Genomic DNA, 20,877 nt, shown 5'->3' on the forward strand with positions numbered 1-20,877 from the left:
GCGTTTTGATTAAAAAAACGTAGTCGTGCAATTCGGATGCTTGTAGTAAATTGCCGGTGTTTTGATTTTTTGCAGTGACCCGTGAGCGAATTTTGATAGAAAACAGAAGAAGGGACGAGGGTGCGTAACGGCATGGTGATCAGGACCGACTGAGCCAGCGATTTGCTTGTGGTGCGTTTGCAAGGTTTGACAACTGCTCCGGGGAATAAGTAGTTTTATTTTCTATTTTGGGTTAAATGCATTTCTTCGGTTTAGTGCGTTATAGAGCTGTCGGTCATACCATAAAAATGCTGTTTTTATTTTGTCGTCTGAAGGTCGTAATGTGAATATCCCAAGCAGTCACTCGTCCGGTGTTGTAATCGAGGGCTACGAAAACAGAAAACCGCAATTCCCAAATGCTTACTTTCGCCAGTGGTACCGTCGTTTACTTTAAACGTCTTTTTAAATCGTGTGCTTTTATTTTTTGTGTTGTACGGAATCACGTTTTAGTTTTGTCTAAGTTGAAAACTATGTTAATGTCCTGACATTGTGAAACTGTATCGGTAGTTCAGCTGGGCTCTGGTATCACCATGGTGGCGTTCCAGAAAGCTGCTATCAAACCAGACTGGCGTGTTACATTGCCTACTGTTCCTAGAAATAAGTATATTTCAAGGTATTGAAATGTATTTGATTACACTTTGTAAATGGTTTGGAGTCTTTTAAACCACGGGAGATCTTGTGTTCAGTTCAGCAGTTTTCTGTCCTGTAGGATCGTGCGTTTTAGGCTGTTATTATTATAAATATGGTGAGGCATTAAACTATTACGTTTTATAATTTCTAGTCGTACGGAATGTATGGTAAAATCGTCAGGACAAATTAGACAACCTTTTTTATTTGTATGTACATTTTTCTTGTTTGTAAATATCCTCTCATCACATATTAAAATGAACGGGATTTTAAATTACAATCAAGCTAACCAATTAACACATGGGGGACTACCGTCTTTGAAGCCTAATATTAAAAACGCTAGGTTTCATAGCAGTTCATATTGCAGGAGACTTTGCTTTTTTCCACCAAAAAGCCACCCAACCTTAAACATAAGAGTTGAGTTGAACACTCAAAAACGAGTTCCCCAAAACTTCCCAGAAAACAGGAAAAGCAGGAATTAAGCATTAAAGCAAAAGATAACAGTTGCAGTTGATCAGTGATCACTGCTGAACGCGTCAGAACTGATCCAGTTTTGCCATAAGGAATGGGTTGAATATTCCCATTCCATGACATGATTGGAGAGTTTTTCTCCTTGTGCTTCGGATAATCCAGTCATCCCAGAGATGCAGTGGCTAGGTAAATTGGCATCTCAAAATGTCCCTGTGTGCTTGTGTCTCTCTGTTCCATGCTGGACTGCTGTCTCATCCAAGGCGTGGGTCTGTCTTTCACCCTGGGCGTCTGTGACTGGATCTGGTGTTCTCAGGAAGAGGTGGCTGTTGACAGAGGATAGAGGGATGCATCAAATCAGACTCTCTCTCTTTCCCTTGTGTTTTCAGCCACAAGAAGATGACCTGGTTAAAGGGGGTTTTCCTGACCCTGCTGTTTATTCTGTCTCTCTGCCTGCTGCTGTTCAGTCCTTCTGTGGAGAGTACTGCTGAATTTGATCCTTATAAGGTTCTGGGGGTCTCCAGGAGCACCAGTCAGGCTGAAATCAAGAAGGTGTATAAACGCCTGGCCAAAGAATGGTGAGAAGCAGATAGAATCAGAATTTCTGCTTATTTAAACTCGCTCATATCTTCGACCAATGTATAGTACCAATGGTAAAATACAGCCTCCCTATTTAATGAGAGAGAGGTTTTTTTTGCCCCTTCCATCAAATAGAAATACACCCTTGTTGTGTCAGTTTTGGCAGGTTGTTCAGCTTTGATTCCTTTCCTGTCCCTGTGGAGAGCCACAGAAAGCTACAGAGCCTCTTGCAGTTGTTGGGCTCTGAACAGAACGGATCGGTCCTTTCCTTCTGCAGACACTGAACTGCCCAGTAAACTTTGACATGGGGCGCTCCAGTTGGCAGGAGTCAGATTCTTGGAGAATTTGCAGCAGCTGATTTAGATCTTGAAAGACAGGTGATTGGGCTTCTTAAAAGTATTATGAACAAACAGATGAGAGCCCGGGGCCACTGTGACTCACAGCTGTCCATCCTATCTCTCTAAAGCCTGGACTTTCTATCCACTGCCTGGATGACAGACGTCTGCAGTCTGCTAAAGCATATTCCTGTAGGATCTAACGTCTGTGTGGCTGGAGGTTTTATTGTAGAGCTGCTGTCACTACTTACAGATGTAATGTCAGTTACAGATTACAAGTATCTAGCAGTTATCGCTGTGTCTGAAACCTGAAATGTACCTGATTGGCTACCTAAATATTAAAAAATACCACATATAAAATCTTCATAAGTGCACATGTTGCAGTGTCGAGAGAGTGGCAGACTTTAGCCAGATATAAAAAAATGGGTCTTTTGTGTGACACCAATTTAATAAGATAATTTCAAGGAGAGTATCCAAGAGTAAGTCTGAAATATATTCTGCTGCTGCGGTCACAGTGATTAAATTGCACTGTGACAGTTCTATCTTTCAAAGACTCCTCAGTGGGAAATTGTGGCTTGAGTATGGCTTTTCTCACATTCCTAATACTTTTGGTTAAAGAAAGTCTTTAATGTGTCATTACAAGTACGTCCACAATAAACCTCAGTACAACTTATTTTTTTTTATTTTCCTTCAAGGCATCCAGATAAGAATAAAAACCCAGAGGCAGAGGATAAGTTTATCAAGATCACAAAGTCCTATGAGGTAATCCCCTTTAACATTTTCTCTCTTGATGACTTTTGAGTGGAAGTTAAAATAAGCTGTCTGACAAAACTAAATCTAAACTACCGGATATAAGATTGCATCTTCCTTATAGCTACAGGTAGTAGAGTGGCATTTGAGTTTTTGGATAATTGGGTGAATTTGGATATTGATTAAATGTAGTCAATACACTTTAAATACACTTTAAGCCAGTGGTACTGTTTTTCTATGTAGTTGTAGCCCTGGAATCCCAGATATTATGAACCTGGTTCATTCAGTGCGGTGGCATAGCTGTCTTGGTGCAACTCTAGCAGAAGAATCGGGTTCACGTCAGATGTTCTTGGGTTTGCTAAAGATAGTCTTTATTGTAAGTTTTATTTTGAAATATTATGGGAATGATGTGAATGGAATTAGTTTAAAATAAATGGTGACCAAGGAAGCACTTAGTGATTGTTCTCAATACATTTAAAATAATGTGGAAAATCGATTATAGTGATGGGAAGTAGTACATCGATAGCCTGGAATCTCCAATGAGCTGAGGGAAGACATCCCTGATTAGTGGCCCTTGAGCAAGCGGACAAGAACACGTGCTGCTTAACAGCCACGTTGATGGCTTTTAACCACAGTGATATGGTTCATGTAATAGGAATTGCATAAAAAGTCAACCATATTAATGAGCCTTGATCTTATGCACAAATGATCTAAAATGCACTATAGATATTCCCATCCAGGTGAACACCAAGACGTCTTTTCAGTGTCCAGTGAAAGAGTACTGGGGCAAAGGCAATGCCTGTAACCCCATGTGTAATGTGGTGAACATTATCAGACGCGATGCACCTTTTAATTAAACCGCAGTAAGAACATGTCAGCATACAGTTTACCGAAGCAATTCAAAGGACCAGGTCAAGGAAAATGTCTTGTATTTTAGAGCAGGAATGCTTCGTCATGTCATGTTAGCCTTTAGCTCAGTTTTCAACACATTGTTCGAACGAAGGTAGCCCCACTACTGAAAGTCGGCGCGTTTCCTCGCATTCACCCTTTTCTGACAGATCCCCAAGAAATAGAACAGATAGACGATGTTTAAAAGGCATCGTTGAACACCTGTGCCAAGTGGCGCCCATGCCTTTCGATCTCTTCCCAGATTCTCTCCAACGAAGAGAAAAGGGCGAACTACGACCGCTTTGGGCAAACGGACGAGAACCAGCCCTACGCCCAGCAGCGACAGCAGTTCCGCCACTTCCACGACAGCTTCTACTTCGACGAGTCCTTCTTCCAGTTCCCTTTCAACAAAGGCAGCAGGGACTTTGCCGACAGCAAGTACGCGCTGCACTACACGCAGTACATAAACGACATCGTGCCGGACAGCTTCAAGCGGCCGTACCTCATCAAGATCACCTCGGACTGGTGCTTCACCTGCATCCACATCGAGCCGGTCTGGAAGGAGACCGTGCAGGAGCTGGAGGCGCTGGGTAAGTTTGAACCCACAAAAAGCATTCCTCTCCTGGGTCCCCCCCCAAGGATGTGTATTGTCTCCTTTACTCTTGGTTCTTCTCACAAACCATCAACAAGAGCTCTCACCACTCGAGACACGGAATCAGATTGGCAGACGACTCTGTCAGTGATCGCCTGCTGCAGGCAAGCGAGTGGAGTCGCGAACCCATCGTTGACGGGTTTGCCACCTGGTGTGAACAGAACGTCCTCAAGCTAAATGTGTCCAAGACCAAAGACATGATAACTGACTTCAGGAAAAGCACCCCCACTCCCACCCTGACCTACATCGGGGGAGATTCAGGGGAGCTGGTAGAACAATACAAGTATTTGGGGACTGTCCTGGACTCCAAGCTTAATTTCGAAGCCAATACTGACCTGATCCTCAGTAAAGGTCAACAACATATTTTTTTCCTGCGGAAGCTTAAGTACTTTAAGGTCGATGATTCATTGTCGATTTCATCTGCTGGTTTTGACGACCTGAAATTGAGAAGCAGGAACAAACTGGGCAGCCTGGTGAAAATATGCCAGAAGGTCATTGGTGCTGATCTTCCAGCTCTCTCCTCCATCTATCATTCACGTGGTTTGCGTAAAGCAAAATCTGTGACGATCCTTCACACACCTTGTTTAATAACTGCCTGTTACTCCCATCAGAACGCAGATACCGACTCCCCAACTCCAAAACCAACAGATTCAAGTTCTTGTTCATACCTGTAGCCATATCGTTACTTAACACTTGACCTTCTATGTCAATATGTATGGATATTGTTGTTCCTGTCGTTTTGTTTTTTCCTTCTCTCCATCTCTACGTCAACACTGCTGCTGTAAAACAACTTGCCCCCCCCCCGGGGATAATAAAGACTCTCTCCAAATCGGGGGGGAGGCCAACCAAAGTCATTGACGTCTAAAATAGTCGCCATGCTGGTGGGTCACATGGGGTCATTGCTTCCTTACTGCAGGTGTGGGGATTGGTGTAGTAGATGTCGGTTATGAGCAGCGTCTGGCCAACCACCTGGGGGCACACCGTACCCCATCCATCTTGGGGCTCATCAACGGGAAAGTCACCTTCTTCCACTACGCCGTGGTCAGGGAGCATCTGAGGCAGTTTGTGGAGAACTTGTTGCCGCAGAGACTGGTAGAGAAGGTACGTGCAGCAAGAGCATACAGATTCTAGACCGATTGGTTGCACATCTTGGAACAAAAAGTAGAAGTTATGGTTACAGCTGACTGAAGAAGAACACTAAGCTCCAACCAGTAGTGTCATCTCGGAAAATGACGTTTCCCTGTTTAAAGCCTCTTTCTAAGAATTGTGTTTTATATATGTGTAGTATGCCTCCTTCTATGATGTCTAGATCTTCATCTTCTGTGCTGATGTTTTTGACTCTCTGCTTGTAGGTAACAGGTAAAAATTACCTCCAGTTCCTGAATGGCTGGTATGAAGAGAACAAGCCCCATGTGCTGTTGTTTGATCAAGTACCTGTGGTGCCTTTATTGTACAAGGTAAATAATGTGTTTTATGTAGTAATCATAGCTCTAAACATCATGAGATGAAATAGTATAAGTGGGACTGTCCAAATTTCCAGACTGAATTGCAACAACCTGATGTTCAGTGAGGAAGTGTGTTGGTGTGGCAAACACACTCTGCATTTCAGTACCTGGAGGATGCGTTCAAGCAGCTGGTCTGTGGTTTCTCTTTAAATTGTCTATACGAGATCAAGCCATCTAGACAAACCAGAGACAGCAGAGTGGGGTTGATCAGCCCTGTTAAAACGCTGGGAGACCACCCTCTCACTGTATGTTGTGTAAAGTCTGACTGTTTCTTAGCAAAACAAAAAATTATAGGCCTTTATATAAAGTCATCCTTGTGTTGTTTTATGTGCAACTTCAAAATCCTTCCCCGGGCTGTTGAGTATTGATTTGTGTGTTCCTAGTGCTAACTACTGATGACATGGCCTTCTTAAAATAAAACATGAGTGAGGCACTGTTTGTTTTCAGGTTGCTGCAATTCAAGACTTTGCCTGGATGGCCAAGTGATTGGTTTCCTTTCTGACACCTGCTTTCACCCACAGCTCACGGCGTTTGCCTACAAGGACTTTGTCCGCTTTGGATATGTGGACCAAGGCCTGTCTGAGACTGAGAGCTTGCTCAGACAGTTCAACATCAACAGCTACGCCCCCACCATGCTCCTCTTCAAGGAGAACATTGAGAAACCAGCCGATGTCATTCAGGTACATTTTGTATTTGTATTGCCACCACAATCTAGAGTCTGGATATTTTTACAAGTTATTAGCTGGTGCTAATTCACGCCTGATGAGAGTGTTGGGAAATCTGATCAGTGAAGTCAATGTACTTTCACCCATAGAGAAAGCTAGAAAGACTTATTTTTATTTTTGAATGCCTTTATCTCCAAATAATGTCCTGTAGGATCTGTCAGCTGTCAGAGGTTATTGGTATGAATAACAAGTTATTGATATCATATTGTTCATATGTAATTAATTTATTGTATGTTATGAGTTATTATTACATATACTGTAATTGATATAATTATTCATATCAATAATATGATATTATCGATGAATAGCACCCTTTGGAGGATGGACACCCTCCCTTTCTAGGTTCAGTTGTATTCAGGAGAAAACGTACCTAGTCTTTTGCTCACTGTATGAGGCTTGCTTTTGTTAGACTGGGTGGCCTTGTAACTTGTGGGAGGACCAGCCCTGGCTAATCAGCAAAGTACAGTATGTAGAAAAGAAATCATGTAGAAAACATGGAGTAAGATTAAGTCTAATAGCACTGCGTTAATTCCTACTGTCTGTGTGGAGTTGGTATGTCCCTCATGTATTTGTGTGGGTTTCTGGTTTCCACCCACAGTCCAAAGACATGCTTCTGGGATAACTGGCTTCTTTAAACATCATCCCTGGTGTGAGTGTGTTTGTGTCTGTGTGTCCTGCGATGGACTGGCGTCTTGTCCAGGGTGCATCCTGCTTGCCTGGTTAGGCTCTGGTTCCCCCTGTGACCCTGCACTGGATTAGAAAATGGATGGATGGATTTTGTTTAATAACTCTAATAGTTGCAAGGACTGTTAATATTTACTGCATGCGTTATTTCTAATGGCAAAGTCTACAAATGACCTAATAAAAAAGTCACATTATCCTCTGAAATCCTTGACTATTTGCTGAAATGGCTGGCTACATTCACTGTCAGAACTGTCAGTGTGGATTAGGAAAACGGCCAGCAAGTGTTTGAAAAACGTATTGACCTGATCTCTCTCTGCTGTTAAGCACAGCAGAAGAGGGACAGGGTGAGAGACGTGTTGTTTTCTAAAATCTCCGATTCTGTCATCAAGTCATCTCAGCAAGACTAGTGCAGATGCACAAGCAGTAAATTACTTGTACGTTGTTGTCTATAAGGACCGTGCACAGTATGTCATGTTTAAGGGTATCACCTAGTTTGAAAATATATTGTGTCATATATTAATTCTACACTTGCTGTTTGTGCTTGCCAGTATTATTGACTTCCTGCTTTCTGTTTTCCATCAGCTCAGACCAAGCAGGCCCCTGTCAGCAGGTGTTTCATTCCCCACCTAATTATTCTTCACACTGAAAAGTTTTGCAAATTTTAATCTTGTCTTCTCTCATCTGTGTTTCCTGTCTGCCAGGCTAGAGGGATGAAGAAACAAATCATCGAGGAATTCATCTCGAACAACAGATTTCTCCTGGTTCCTCGACTGGTGAACCAGAAGCTGTTTGACGAGCTCTGTCCTGTGAAGCAGTTCCACAGACGGAGAAAGTAAGTATCCCCCTTATTAGCTCAAAGCATACACAAGGCCAAGAGTTGTTAAATGTCTGGTAAATGAATAAAAGCAAAACAGAGCTGATACAGTTTCTTATTTGCTATGCAAAGTGATGCTGTTATCCCACAGCCATTCAAGGTTTTAACTTATACGAGCTTATTCCATGATGATTATGATGATGAACAGAGATGGAAAGATTTAAAACCTTTTAATTGTCTAAAATTATTGTGACCCTTTAATTTTAAATGTGTTCTGCTTTTTGCATTTGACTTTAGGAGCATCTTCACAGTTTCTTTTTATTTTCATAGATGTAAATGCGATTATTGATTGTGGATTTTGGTACCATAAGTCAGCTGTTATTCTGTGCTTTGATGCCAACATTCTGCTTGAAATGAAGTTGTGAATCACTGTCCCCCTTCTTGTTTAGGACTTTATCAAGCAACTCAATTACTATGCACTGGTTTTCAGTCAGATCGGGTTTTTTAAATGATTAAAGATAGTAAAAGTATTACTTTTTATAAAAGATGCAAATACCTGATTTGGTATGCTTGGTGCGTAATTCCAAAGTTTGTTTGGAAAGAGTTCCTTATCCTACGAAGAGACATTTGCTAAAAAAAAATAGAATTTGTCTATGCAGAGCTTAATAATATTATAGTGTTGAATGTATTTGCACACTGATGTGACAGGTAAACGGTGCCTTTTGTTTATTTAGGTCACGATGCATGCTGTTTTAATAAAAACAGGTTAAACGCCGGGCTCAATTGATTGGCTGTTTCTTGACACAATTTTGTAGATACTGTATCCTGCTGATCACTGGTGAAGGGGACTCGTTCACCAGGGGCTACAATGAATTTCTCTCCTTCGCCTCTGCCAACGCGAAGGAGGTTCTGCGGTTTGCCTACGTCTACCAGAAACAGCAGCAGCCCCTGTGTGACGCGCTGCTGAGGGGCAGGGACGGCGCCCCCCCTCAGGTCTGTATGCCTGGACATGACCTTATTTTCAGTCGTTACATAGTTTGTGCTTTCTGTGACCTGCCTCGCAACTGCTGTCTGTCATCCCAGCACAAGGAAGACGGAGGCTGCACACATTGCTCTGGATCTTACAGTGTCAGGCCGCCTTTTTACACACAGCTGAGCTCCTGATGCAGTTCTTGCTAATAAGACAGCGAGACTGCAGGTTGCTTGACCAGACGGGGACTGACAGTGTACTTACCCAAACCCCAGTCGCTGTCAGCTGTTTGAGAATCTATTCACTACTGATTATTAGCGTATAGCAGATTCAAAACAATGCTCCCTAGATCGTGTCGACAACTCTTAGTGGAGCCCATTCACGGATGAACCACTCTGGAATTTCTGTTTTAGAATATTATTATGCTATGTGAATCGGCCTTACTCGTCTCTGTTGAAGGCTGAGAAACGCATGATGAAATCGAACGGCGCCTAGATTAGAAGCCAAGTTGGCGAACCGGTAGCCCTCATGAGTGTATGTGATAAAAGTGTGCTGTGTGATAAACCATCTCACTCTGATGGCTGTCTCATTATTGGTGCGTGATCGGCGCAGGATTAGGATTGACTGGAGATGGGCGGGCTGTTGTGTACACAGTGCACAGTGCCAGATAGCATGTGTTGTGTGATGGCTTTGTAACGTGTGCAGCTCTGCAACGTGTCAGGGTTCAGCCATGGTTGATCACAGGCTCCGAGCGGAAGCAGCACCACTGCCTAGACCGCAGCAAACTCCACTGTTAAAGAGCCAAAGACCAGCTCCTCTGCCACAGCAGAATTCTCCACTGCCTTGGTTTGAAGCCAGTGATGTCACTTCTGGAACATGTTCACTGCAGTCAACCCCGTTAAATCTCCAAAATGTCTAGTATGTTCTGAAATGATAGCAGTGTGGCTTCGGTCATAGTGCACCAAGCTTCCACTGTCCACTGTGTGCAGTAAGGCACACCAGTGAGGGAGCTTTGCTTTTACTGATGGCCCTGAGGGTCATAATGATCATTATGATAAGAACACTTTATTGGCCATATACAATTTCTTGTATTAGGAATTTGTCTTTTCGCATACCCCAGCTTGCTCTCCATGAGACACACAGACAGGGAGAGAAGCTTGGGGTCAGAGCGCAGGGTCTGCCATTGTACGGCACCCCTGGAGCAGTTTGGGTTAAGGGCCTTGCTCATGGACCCAACGCAGTAGGATTCCTCTGCCGGCCGCGGGATACGAACCAGCAACCTTCCAGCCACCGGCACAGATCCAATATGCAATCGCCGCAATAAGAGAAGCAGGTTATCCGTATATGAAGAGAGCTTTAAAAAAGCCACAAATGATTGGAATATTAAATGCAGAAGTGAAACCCTCCCCAGGTAGCCCCCAGAGGAAGCTCAGTCACTGCTCAGGGCCTTTCCCAACCGCAGTGCCTGCCCTGACACTGCACTAACCCACAGCACTGAGCTCTGAATGGGCTGCCTTGTTTTTCAGATTGTGATTCTGGAGAGGAGGAGCGCGGCGGGGAAGGTTCTGTATAAGCCCGTCACCGGGGGCTGGAATGGCAGCGAGGAAGACAAATACCGGCTTCTGGAGCAGCTGGAGCTGTTGCAGAAGGACCCCTCCATCCTCACCTACGACGCCATGCTCCCCGAGTTAAACAACGAATTTGCATCTGTGAGTCGCTGAAATAGGGTCCTTTATTGCTTATAAGCAGGTGTGAGCCTGGTCAGTACCTGGATGGGAAAAACTGCTAGAAGAGGTGTACCTCCAGTAGGAGGCTCTCACCCTGCGGTCTGTGTGGGTCCTAATGCTCCAGTATAGTGACAGGGACACTAGACTGTAAAAAGATGCCATCCTTTGGATGAGATGTTAAACCGAGGTCTTGACTCTCTGTGGTCCCAGGGTGTTTCTTGAAAAGAGAAGGGGTGTTACAATGGCGTTCTGGCCAAAATTCCCATTGGCCCTTACCAATCATGCCCTTGTAATAATCCCCACCTAGGAATTGGCTTCATCATTCTGTTCTTTTCCCCACTGATAGCTGATGTGTGGTGAGTGTACAGTATACAGTAGTTGCTGTTGCATCATCCAGGTGGGGCTGCACACTGGTGGTGGTGGAGGGGAGTCCCCATTACCTGTAAAGTGCTTTGAGTGGAGTGTCCAGAAAAGCGCTATATAAGTGTAAGGAATTATTATAAATGCTGCTGTTTCAGACAGACAACTCTCTTGTATAATATCACCCATACATCCATTTTCTAACGGCTTTTTCCAATTCAGGCACAAAGCAGGATACACCCTGGATGGGACGCCAGTCCATTGCAGGGCACTCACAGACACAGACAGGCACACACTCACACCAGGGTCAATTCTCTCAGAAGCCAAATAACCTACCAGTATGTTTTTGGATTGTGGGAAGAAACCAGCACACCCAGAGGAAACTCACGCAAATGCAGAGAGAACATACAAACTCCACACAGACAGTCTCCCGGGTCTGGAATTTAACCCAGAGCCCCAGCTCTGTGAGGTAGCAGTATTAACCACTGTCCCGAAAAAATATCATTCAGTGTAGTGCACGTACAGCATAGTCCTGTTTCATATTTTCACACTACTAGTTTGATAATACATTGCTCATTTATTTTTTGACAAAGCGAAATGTCTTCAAGAAAAAAGTAAATGCAAGAGACCTCGACTTACCCCCCTTGAAAAATGTTTTGCATTAAATCTTGAATTCTTATGTATTTTCTTTAATAGCCACATATTGAGATGATAGAAAATAGGTATTTTACTTATCCGTATTAGTTGCTGTTCCTTAAGGTATACAAGCTACTTAAGAACTCAGTGGATCCTTAATTTTTCTATTTTTAAAAAGTGTCCTAAGTGCACTGTAATTAATATTAATTTCACACATCAGACTTGATATAATGTTGCTGTAAGGACATTGTCAATCATTGCTATTTTACCATATCATTTTTATAGTGCTGTTATTGGAATAAATGCAAATTTTATTCTGTGTTATTTTTTATCTGCAGAAAATCATGTAAGCAAAGACAAGAAAGCAGCATTGTAGTGTTATTTTGGCAAGTAAAGAGACAAACGTTATTAAGTTAAATGGGAACAAATGCAGAAGAATAATGTTATTTCATAATTTTCAGATGTTTCTCATTCGGTGGATGTATACAGCCTATGATTACCTGGCGCAGATCGGTGATGATCTTCTCCACAATAACTGGTATGTTATTCAGATTCCCATTGTTATGAAAAGGAGGAAGTTCTTCAGTATTCATAGCAATTATCAGTCTTCATTGCTGTCTTTACTAGAGTATGAACTATGAAAATGAACTGTAAAAATGTTAAGCCAGCTATATTTTAACAGTATTCCACAGTTTCCTTCCTTTATTTTCAGGACTTCATTATGTGCTGTGATATTTTAATGTAAAAACAGATAATTGGTCCAGTCATTTTATACTGAATTCCTATTTTACATGATACCTGTGACAGCTCTGCATGATACATGATACATTAGGATGTTAACTGTGCCCACAATTTAGTAATAACTAACTTTAAGTGAAGAAATTGTTTGTACCGTAGTGGTTACCGATTAAGATACGTATTTATAAAACAACATATAAATAAGAGTAGTTAAAGGAATGGCAAAACCAGTGACCACCTTATAACAAATCTCCCATCGGGAGCAGAAGTTCAGTGAAAAATGAACATTGAACAGTGGAAAATAGCATTTTGACAATATTATATGGCTATAACCCATTTCAAAACCTAATGAAAATCTTCAAATTTGAAGCATATAATTCCGTGTACATAAATAGGTGCTGAAATAAATGATAAATGATCTGACATGATCCATAGTACAGAATTCCAGCATGGCTGTGAAGGTTTGAATGCAGTGTGCTGCCCCACTCCGCAGTTTGTCAGTTCTTTTATAGCTTGTCCAATCCATTTTTAGCTCTGTGCTCACATTACACCCAGCCTGGCAGCTGGAGCTAGAGACAAGTGAGCTGAATTTAATCTGTCACAATGTTCCTGCCTTTCCAGAACGATTTTATTTGTCCCAGAACGAGCCTGTAATAATTGCCCTCTTGCCTTGATTCAAATATAAACCCTTTAGGAATTGATAGTGTAAATATATGTAACCTAGGAATGGTTGAAACAAGGAGGAGACCATTTGTTCGATGTAGTCTGTTTGGTAGTTTGTGGTTAGTTCATCCAAGGATTTCATCCATCTGTTGCTTGAAAAAAGCTAGGAAAGTGGCTTCAATTATGTGGCTGGTAGCTTGTTCCATAGCTTGTTCCATACTCCCACAACCCTTTGTGTAAAGAAGGGCCTCCTGGTCTCAATTTCATACGTAGCTTACAATTGTATTTTCTGGTTCATGTTTCACTGTTCATTGTGAAGAAGGCTGCTGGGTGGACTTGGTCAGTGTCTTGGAGGACAGTGAGTACTTGGATCAGATCTTCTCATAATCATCTCTGTTCAGGACTCAAGGCTCAGTTTCTTCCACCTGTCCGTGCAGGACATTCTGCTCTTCAGCTCTTCAGCTCCCTTCAAAGTCTTAGGGCTTGAAGCTCTAAATGTGCTCTGTACAAAAATGTGTCAGGACAAGCCATTTATCACTTGAATAGTCTTCTAGGCTTGCAGGCTTTTCTTTTCAGGACTAAAAATGTTCCTTCAACCTGTTGGTGAAAAAACTATCTGAAGTGGACCTGATGTTTAAGCTTCAGTGTTAAAATTGAGCATTTAAGAAAATCAGATTTGATATGATCTGCTGATTGCATACATTTTTCTGACAGACCGACTATCCCCGTGTGAAGCCTGTTTTTGTCCGTTGTCCTGAGACATCTCGTCATCTGTTTTCCCTAACGAGCTGCTGTGTGCCGTTTGCAGGCGCGAGATGATGCCCCTGCTGTCCTTGATATTCTCGGCGCTCTTCATCTTGTTTGGCACAGTTATCATCCAGGCCTTCAGGTGAGCAGGATCGCCTCTTGTAGTCTCGCTTCAGGCCGGATGTGACTTAGCCCCCCCCATCTTTGTTTACAGACATATTTTATTTCAGCGACTCAAGTGAAGACAAACAGCCGAAGCCCAAGGCGAAGGAAAACGCACAAAAGCCCGAAAACGGATCCCCCAGCAGTGCAAACCAGTCCAGGTATGATCCCCTCACATACAGCATGTTCCCTACAGCCAGTCATAATAACCAATGGAATATTGGAGCATGTTGTTATAGTCACAAGGTGGCGTAGCAGTTAGCATTACTGCTAGCAGAGTTCTGGACCTGGGGTACTATCTGTGTTAGGTTTCTTCCCTTGTTTGTGCATTTTTCTTCTGGGTGCTACAGTTTCCTCCCACATTGCAAAGATATATTTTTTAACTTTTTTTCCCCCCAAAGAGCTTACCAGTCTTACAAAGAGTGCGGCTCTAGCATAACAACGATGGGCGGAGCGGTGGCTCTGTGGCTAAGGATCTGCGCCTGTGGCTGGAAGGTTGCCGGTTCAAATCCCGCGGCCGGCAGGGGAATCCTACTCCGTTGGGCCCCTGAGCAAGGCCCTTAACCCCAACTGCTCCAGGGGCGCTGTAGAAATGGCCGACCCTGCGCTCTGACCCCCAGCTTCTCTCCCTGTCTGAGTGTCTCATGGAGAACAAGCTGGGGTCTGCGAAAAGACAAATTCCTAATACAAGAGATTGTATAGGGCCAATAAAGTGATCTTAACAAAATCTCTACCAAATAATGAAAGGTCTTTGAAAGTGTGGTTGTCCATTGTCAATCATTCCATGTGGCAAGTGGTCTTTAAGGCTGGATGTGCTCAAAGTCCCTCCAGGCCTCCTGGGAGTGACCACTTGCAGTTGTCCATTGCATTTCTCTAAACCTGTCCTGGCTCTGAAACTGCGGTTCAGAACGAAACTGCACCTTCCAAAGATATACTGGCAAGTTGAATGGCTTTTGAGAAAACTGGCCCGAGGTGTCAGTGTGTGGGTCTGTGTGTGCCTTGCGATAGACTGGCGTCCCATCCAGGGTGTATCTTGCTTTGCGCCCATTCTTTGTTGGGATAGGCTCCAGCTCCCCCCCCCCACAACTGTTATCTGGGAACAGAATGAAATAATTGGGGAATTTTAATTATGGTAGCTGCAATGCTGGCCATTCTGTGCTGGATGATGTGGGTCAGAAGATCATGTCTCAGGTTCACCTGCAGATCTACAGAAAGGCAGGCTGTCCGTCTGTCACTCGTGCAGCAAACCTGAAGGTGGAGTCTGCCTTGAGTAAGTCAAACGATTTGATCATTGTGATTAAAGTACTGGATGTTGAAATCTGCAGAAAGAAAGAAAGCACTTTGCCATGGAGGCTCAGGTCTTGTTGATTCTTTCTTGACACAGTTTGCAGTAAATCCTAGCAATGTATATGGATTTAATTTAGAAAAAAATAATTTGCAAAAAAAATGCAGAGGATATGCTCCTAGTTAAAAAGAGATGCATTTAATACGAGTTGGAAATCAGATGCTGCTTTGCTTTTTGCAGTCGGCCACCAAAGAAGAACTTTGTGGAAGTGACTGAGCTGACTGACATCACGTACACCAGCAATCTGGTCCGTCTGAGGCCAGGGCACATCAATGTGGTCCTGGTACTAACAAATGCCTCGAAGAATGTCCTGCTCAGCAAGTTTGCTAAAGAAGTTTACTCTTTCACTGGGTGAGTCTCCTTTCCCCTGTACTGAGCTGTGACAGCAGTAAACAGCAGTTCAAAATAACCCAAAGCAAAAGTGCATTACATCTGCATGGTCTTCTGCGTGATCTTGGATGTTTGCAGTCAAATGAATGTGTTTCTGGGTAGATGCGTGTTATCTGCCCTCACTGACTCTTCCCACTTAATGAGTTGTGTACGTTTTTCCAAAGCGGTTTATCGTGCAACAAAGAGACAGTATCCTGAAACATCCCCTGTAAACAATCTGAGTAACAATACCATACTTCCTAACCAAACATCCGCTGATTGAGCTTTTTTGCGATGAATGTTGGCATGCAGCAGACAAGAGGTAGGGTACCATCTATGCACAGATAACATAATGGTTGCATAATGTTGCTGGTTCTCTAAAGAAAATAATATTGTGCTCATGTCAAGTTTAACTAATAGAAGCATTCATCAGCAGAACATGCTTTTTGGGTGTTGGCGGCACAGTGGTTATCAAAGGTGTCTCATAGAACCGGGGTTCTGGGTTCAATTCCTGACCTGGGGTGTGTGGAGTTTGTATGTTCTCCTCGTGTTCACATGGGTTTCTTCATGCTCCGTGTCTGTTTGTCCCCTGCAATGGATTAGTGTCCCGCTCAGGGTGTACCCCGCCTTGCGCCTGTAGCTTGCTGGGATAAACTCCGGCTCCCCCACGCCCCTGAATTGGGAGAAGTGGTTAGACGATGGATGGGGGGGATGTTTTATCTTTGTCCGTTTCTGAACCGTGTTCCCGGCAGGAGCCTCACGTTGCACTTCTCCTTCCTGAACGTGGACAAGCACAGCGAGTGGATGGACGCTCTGCTGGAGGTCGCACCCGACGCCCTGCAGATGGACAGCGACGAAGACGACGACAGCGCCCGCAAGGCGGACTACACTGGCTTCGTGCTGGCGCTCAACGGCCATAAGAAGTACTTTTGCCTGTTCAAGCCCGTCTACACCGGGGAGGAGGGCGACGGCGGCGGAGGCGGTGGCAGGTCGTCGTCGGAGGAGGGCAGGCCGAGGTCTGGCGCCAAGGACGAGCCGCGGAAGCACATCCCGCACTCCCGCTCCGCCTCCACCCTGCAGATCCACCACAAACTGGACAGGCTGGGCCTGTGGATGGAGCGCCTGATGGAAGGGACCCTGCCCAGGCACTACATCCCGGCCTGGCCCGGGCTGGAGAAGATCACCCCCGCAAAATAACGCCCCTTATGGGAATAACAATTACACCGGGGCCTGCAAGTGCAAACTGAATTGAGATTACTTAGTTTCCGAGCGCGGGTGTCCTGTAAAGAACAGAAAGAAAATGCCCCAGTATGTGGTGCACTGGAGGAGGAGATGTTACATAGCTTACACCGTCCCCTCCTTAGATTATCAGCAACTGTCATGTGGAGGTCAAAACCCTTCTGCCTACACTGCTATGGCTGGCATGTCTCCATTCGTTTCTTTTTTTGTTCTAACGCTTTAGTTTTCAAACTGTGGAATAGTTGTCTCCTGAAACGCTCACCCTTTCTGACATCTCACTGGAGAGGACAGTGGGTTCATTTTAACCCGATTTTCATACGATGCAACAGATTTTAAGGTTACCCCCCAGATGACAAAATCAGGTGACGTCCTTAGTGATTCTCATTTCAAACGGTAATGTAACAACGTTTCCCTTCACATTTTTGAGTTTTGCTGCTGCCTGATGTTGGGTTTTATCAAAACAGCTGACGCAACTACTCCAACCCCAGGCTGTCAAATGTATAGGTCTCGTAGCCCGGTTGTCCATGGCTGAATTGGGTTTTATTATGCAAGCAATTGAAAAAGCTCAAGGTGACTTTCTGGCAGCTTTATTTGTAACTGTTTTGAAGGAAGGGCTTCCTTTAAGTCATCCAATGTAAAAAGAAAACTTGGAAGACCAACGGGAGAATGACAAGTCAAAACAATAGAGGAGAAGGCCACATCTGTGAGTTTCTGATCAGTTCCATTCGAACTGGAAATAAACGCTCGTCTCTGTCGTAACAAACTTCTCTTTGGAGGTTTCGGTGGAGCGACCAAATGCCCAAGAAATTGCTCATTAAGGGAGCCATTGAACCAGTAAGATGGAAAACCCCAAAAAACTGTGCTTCTCTTCTAAACATTAGAACATTACATTTCTGGAAAAAAACTAAGTGATTTTCCTTGATGTGTTACACAACTGGACTCTGGTTCAGCTTACACCTTCCTGATAGAAAACATACATATTTTTATAAAATTCAAAAGGAAATTCAAAACATGTTGGTGTAAAACAGTTTTTGAACTGAGCTCTCACCAAGACTTGACTGAACCGTGGTTATTAGACAATGAAGTGAGAAGTGGAAATGAAAGCACGGGGTACGATATAAGGAATATAAGATTAAGACATGTGTAGTAATATATTTAACCCTCAGAAGTATATTTACCCGTGCTGTAGAATATGCATTGACAGCTGTATCCAAAATGGAGTTATGTAGTGAAGACAAAATCATTCCAAATGCAGAAAAATTCAATACCTGCTGGCGGAATTTTCATTGAGCAGAAAAAGAGAGCTCTAGCAAACAAAAATCCAATTAAAGCAAGGGGATTATAATTAATGTAAGATCGGAATTTTAATTTGATCTGGGCTTTAATTAAAAATGGCTTGCACTACTTCATTGAATACATTGCCACAGAGGAGATCGGAATTTAAAGAGATATTGGTTTTGTATTTGAAGTCAAGCACGCTGATTAAGTCTGAACCAAACCAAGCCCATCGGATTCTTTTTACCAAAACTCTGCTCCCAGTCACTCTTCTGCCAGTGTTTGACAAGACCAGTGGTGCTTTTAACCAATTGCTTGGTAAACTATCTCGTTTTGCGTAAAGGTTGGTTTAATTCATCCTTTTTTTCCCCTGCACTTATGAAAATACTGACTAGCTTTTTCAATATTTTATTCTGCTCAATTCCAAGCCATGGAAAATTTTGTATGTTGTCAGAGATAATGTTAACTGTAATAGATAAAGTTCATATTTAATTCTGTAGACTTTGAATTCTCAGTTTGTGTACCATGTAACAAATTTAGTTTTTCCACTGACCAGCATGGGATTTATTATAGGCTTTCTGATATAGGTGACCTTGATTACAGGCACTTCTTTGGCATTGTATAGTGAGGTCATTCAGTTACCCATGAAGTAGAAAGACACGAGTTACAATGTAAATAGATTAGACATGCTTTAGACATTAGACAAACAATACTCAAATAAAAGGGACAAGCTTTGTAATCATGCATTATATTTTCAATTAGACATAACTTCCCTAGTGTATGAAAAGCATACAGTAAGTTGTATGCTATGAAATCTGAGGAAGGTATACAGTGAACGAGTTAGATTGACTACATTGGCTTCTGAATTGCACAGCCTATAGAGATGGCAGTTACTAACAGCCAACATTGCTGTAGTTCAGAATTGTATTTATTTTACATACATTTACTGTGTCGGCATGTTCTTCAGTAGCACTCAAGTGCTGAGACAACCATATCTTTTTTTATTGTATGTTGGACACTTGCCAGTTAGTTTTTTTAAGTCGAGCACTGCAGTGCAGGATAAGACATTTGCCTACAAAAAGATGCAAGGGACATTCAAACGTTTTCCATATTAGAGCATATCATGATTGAAACGTGGATTAACTGGTTTAACTGGGCCCTTTAACATCAGCGCACCTTTGATCTGATCTTTTGAAAATGTTTTGAGTTGTTCAACCCTTCAGAAAGTCTGTTTTCTAAAAAACGCCCTCAGCGACAATGTAGCTTTCAAGCTCCAAAATGGGCAAAGAATCCGTTTGGTTGCTGCAAGTTTAGCCAAATTGTCTTGCAAGGTCTTGCAAGATCAGGGACTGTGCACTGCTGAATTAGTGTAGCTGTGTTTCAATGTTATACACGTGTGTGACAAAGCCTTTTGAAATCCTGTACTAATAGTGAGTAAAGTTCACAGTCGGCTAAGCTGCAACACTGATGGACACCTGCTTGTTTCCCCCGATTCCATCGACAGAAATTGGGGTTGTAATTTGATGGAAGCCTACTGGCCAGCGGGGTATCGCAGTGGTCAGCATTGCTGCCTCGCAGTACCGGAGCCCTGGGTTCAGTTCTTGACCTGGGTTACTGTCTGGGGGGAGTTTGTATGTTCTCCCTGTGTTTGCGTGGGTTCTGTCCAGGTGCCCCGGTTGCCTCCCGCAGTCCAAAGGCTTACTGGTATGTTAATTGGCTTCTGGGAAAATTTGCCCTGGCGTGAATTGTTTGTATCAGTGTGTACCCTGCACAGGACTGGTGTCCCATTCGGGGTGTACCCTGCCTTGTGCCCATTGCATGCTGTGATAGACTCTAGCTCCCCCACAACACTGTGAAGGGGTTAGTAAATGGATGGATGAAAGCTTACTGGAAACATTCCAATGCCAGATGCAGAGAAAAGAGAAAGTGATAAACTCTGTCTTTAACACAGTTTAATAATGCTGCTGATCACATGTAATACAAAGAGATTTTTTTTTTCGTTGGATTAAATTGCGTTGTATGCTGCTGTTTTAAATATTGGCTGGTGGAGCGCCAATATTTAAATTTTAAATATTGGCTGAGGATCTTCCCCAATAAAATAACAAAGTGAAGGAAAGCTGATTTAACTACACGTGCTTTTATTTAAACTGTACATACTGTACGTCTTGTATATAAATAGGTTGTGCTGTGGTTTATAAATGTTGCATTAATGTTCTGTAACAATAATAAAGTTGAATTTTTGAACTTTTTTTGGTGGATGAAGGTGTTGGCAGTTGGTTTAACTGGATCCCGTAGACCATGTTGGCACTTCATGAAATCGTGAAGTTTCACATTTCAGTGTCCCACACAGAAAGGCCTGGGAGTCTAAATAAGTTTAGAGATTTTCAAAAACATCTGCTTAAAAGTTATTTTGAGACGGTCTGTGCTCTTGAGGAAGAAACAGAAGTTATTTTAATTAAATTGTTTTTCTTTTCCTCAGAAGGGTTTTAGGATGGATGTTTCACAGTAAAATAAGAGTGAAATATCTGATTAATCTGATAGCTAATCTTGTCATATATTAATAGTAGACTACCCACCTTG

The 20,877-nt window shown here is 43.0% G+C and overlaps 1 protein-coding gene across 2 annotated transcripts; it reads left to right on the forward strand.

The window, feature by feature from the left end:
- The first annotated feature begins 10 nt into the window (after positions 1-10).
- dnajc16 (DnaJ (Hsp40) homolog, subfamily C, member 16) lies at positions 11-20,546 on the forward strand. 2 transcript variants are annotated; one of them, XM_088616845.1, is made up of 15 exons: positions 11-184; positions 1,524-1,712; positions 2,744-2,810; positions 3,949-4,276; positions 5,255-5,439; positions 5,691-5,795; positions 6,365-6,523; positions 7,954-8,084; positions 8,882-9,059; positions 10,563-10,745; positions 12,221-12,297; positions 13,969-14,049; positions 14,138-14,230; positions 15,595-15,765; positions 16,536-20,546. In XM_088616845.1, the coding sequence occupies exons 2-15, from the start codon at positions 1,534-1,536 to the stop codon at positions 16,978-16,980; spliced, it is 2,382 nt and encodes a 793-aa protein (XP_088472971.1). In that variant the 5' UTR covers positions 11-184; positions 1,524-1,533; the 3' UTR covers positions 16,981-20,546. The 2 variants fall into 2 exon arrangements, with proteins under 2 accessions (XP_088472971.1, XP_088472970.1); XM_088616844.1 differs by having other exon boundaries at positions 12-171.
- Positions 20,547-20,877: the final 331 nt, after the last annotated feature.

Source organism: Lepisosteus platostomus, chromosome 23 (genome assembly GCF_059453375.1).
Source record: "Lepisosteus platostomus isolate fLepPlt1 chromosome 23, fLepPlt1.hap1, whole genome shotgun sequence".
Taxonomy (NCBI): Eukaryota; Metazoa; Chordata; class Actinopteri; order Semionotiformes; family Lepisosteidae; genus Lepisosteus; species Lepisosteus platostomus.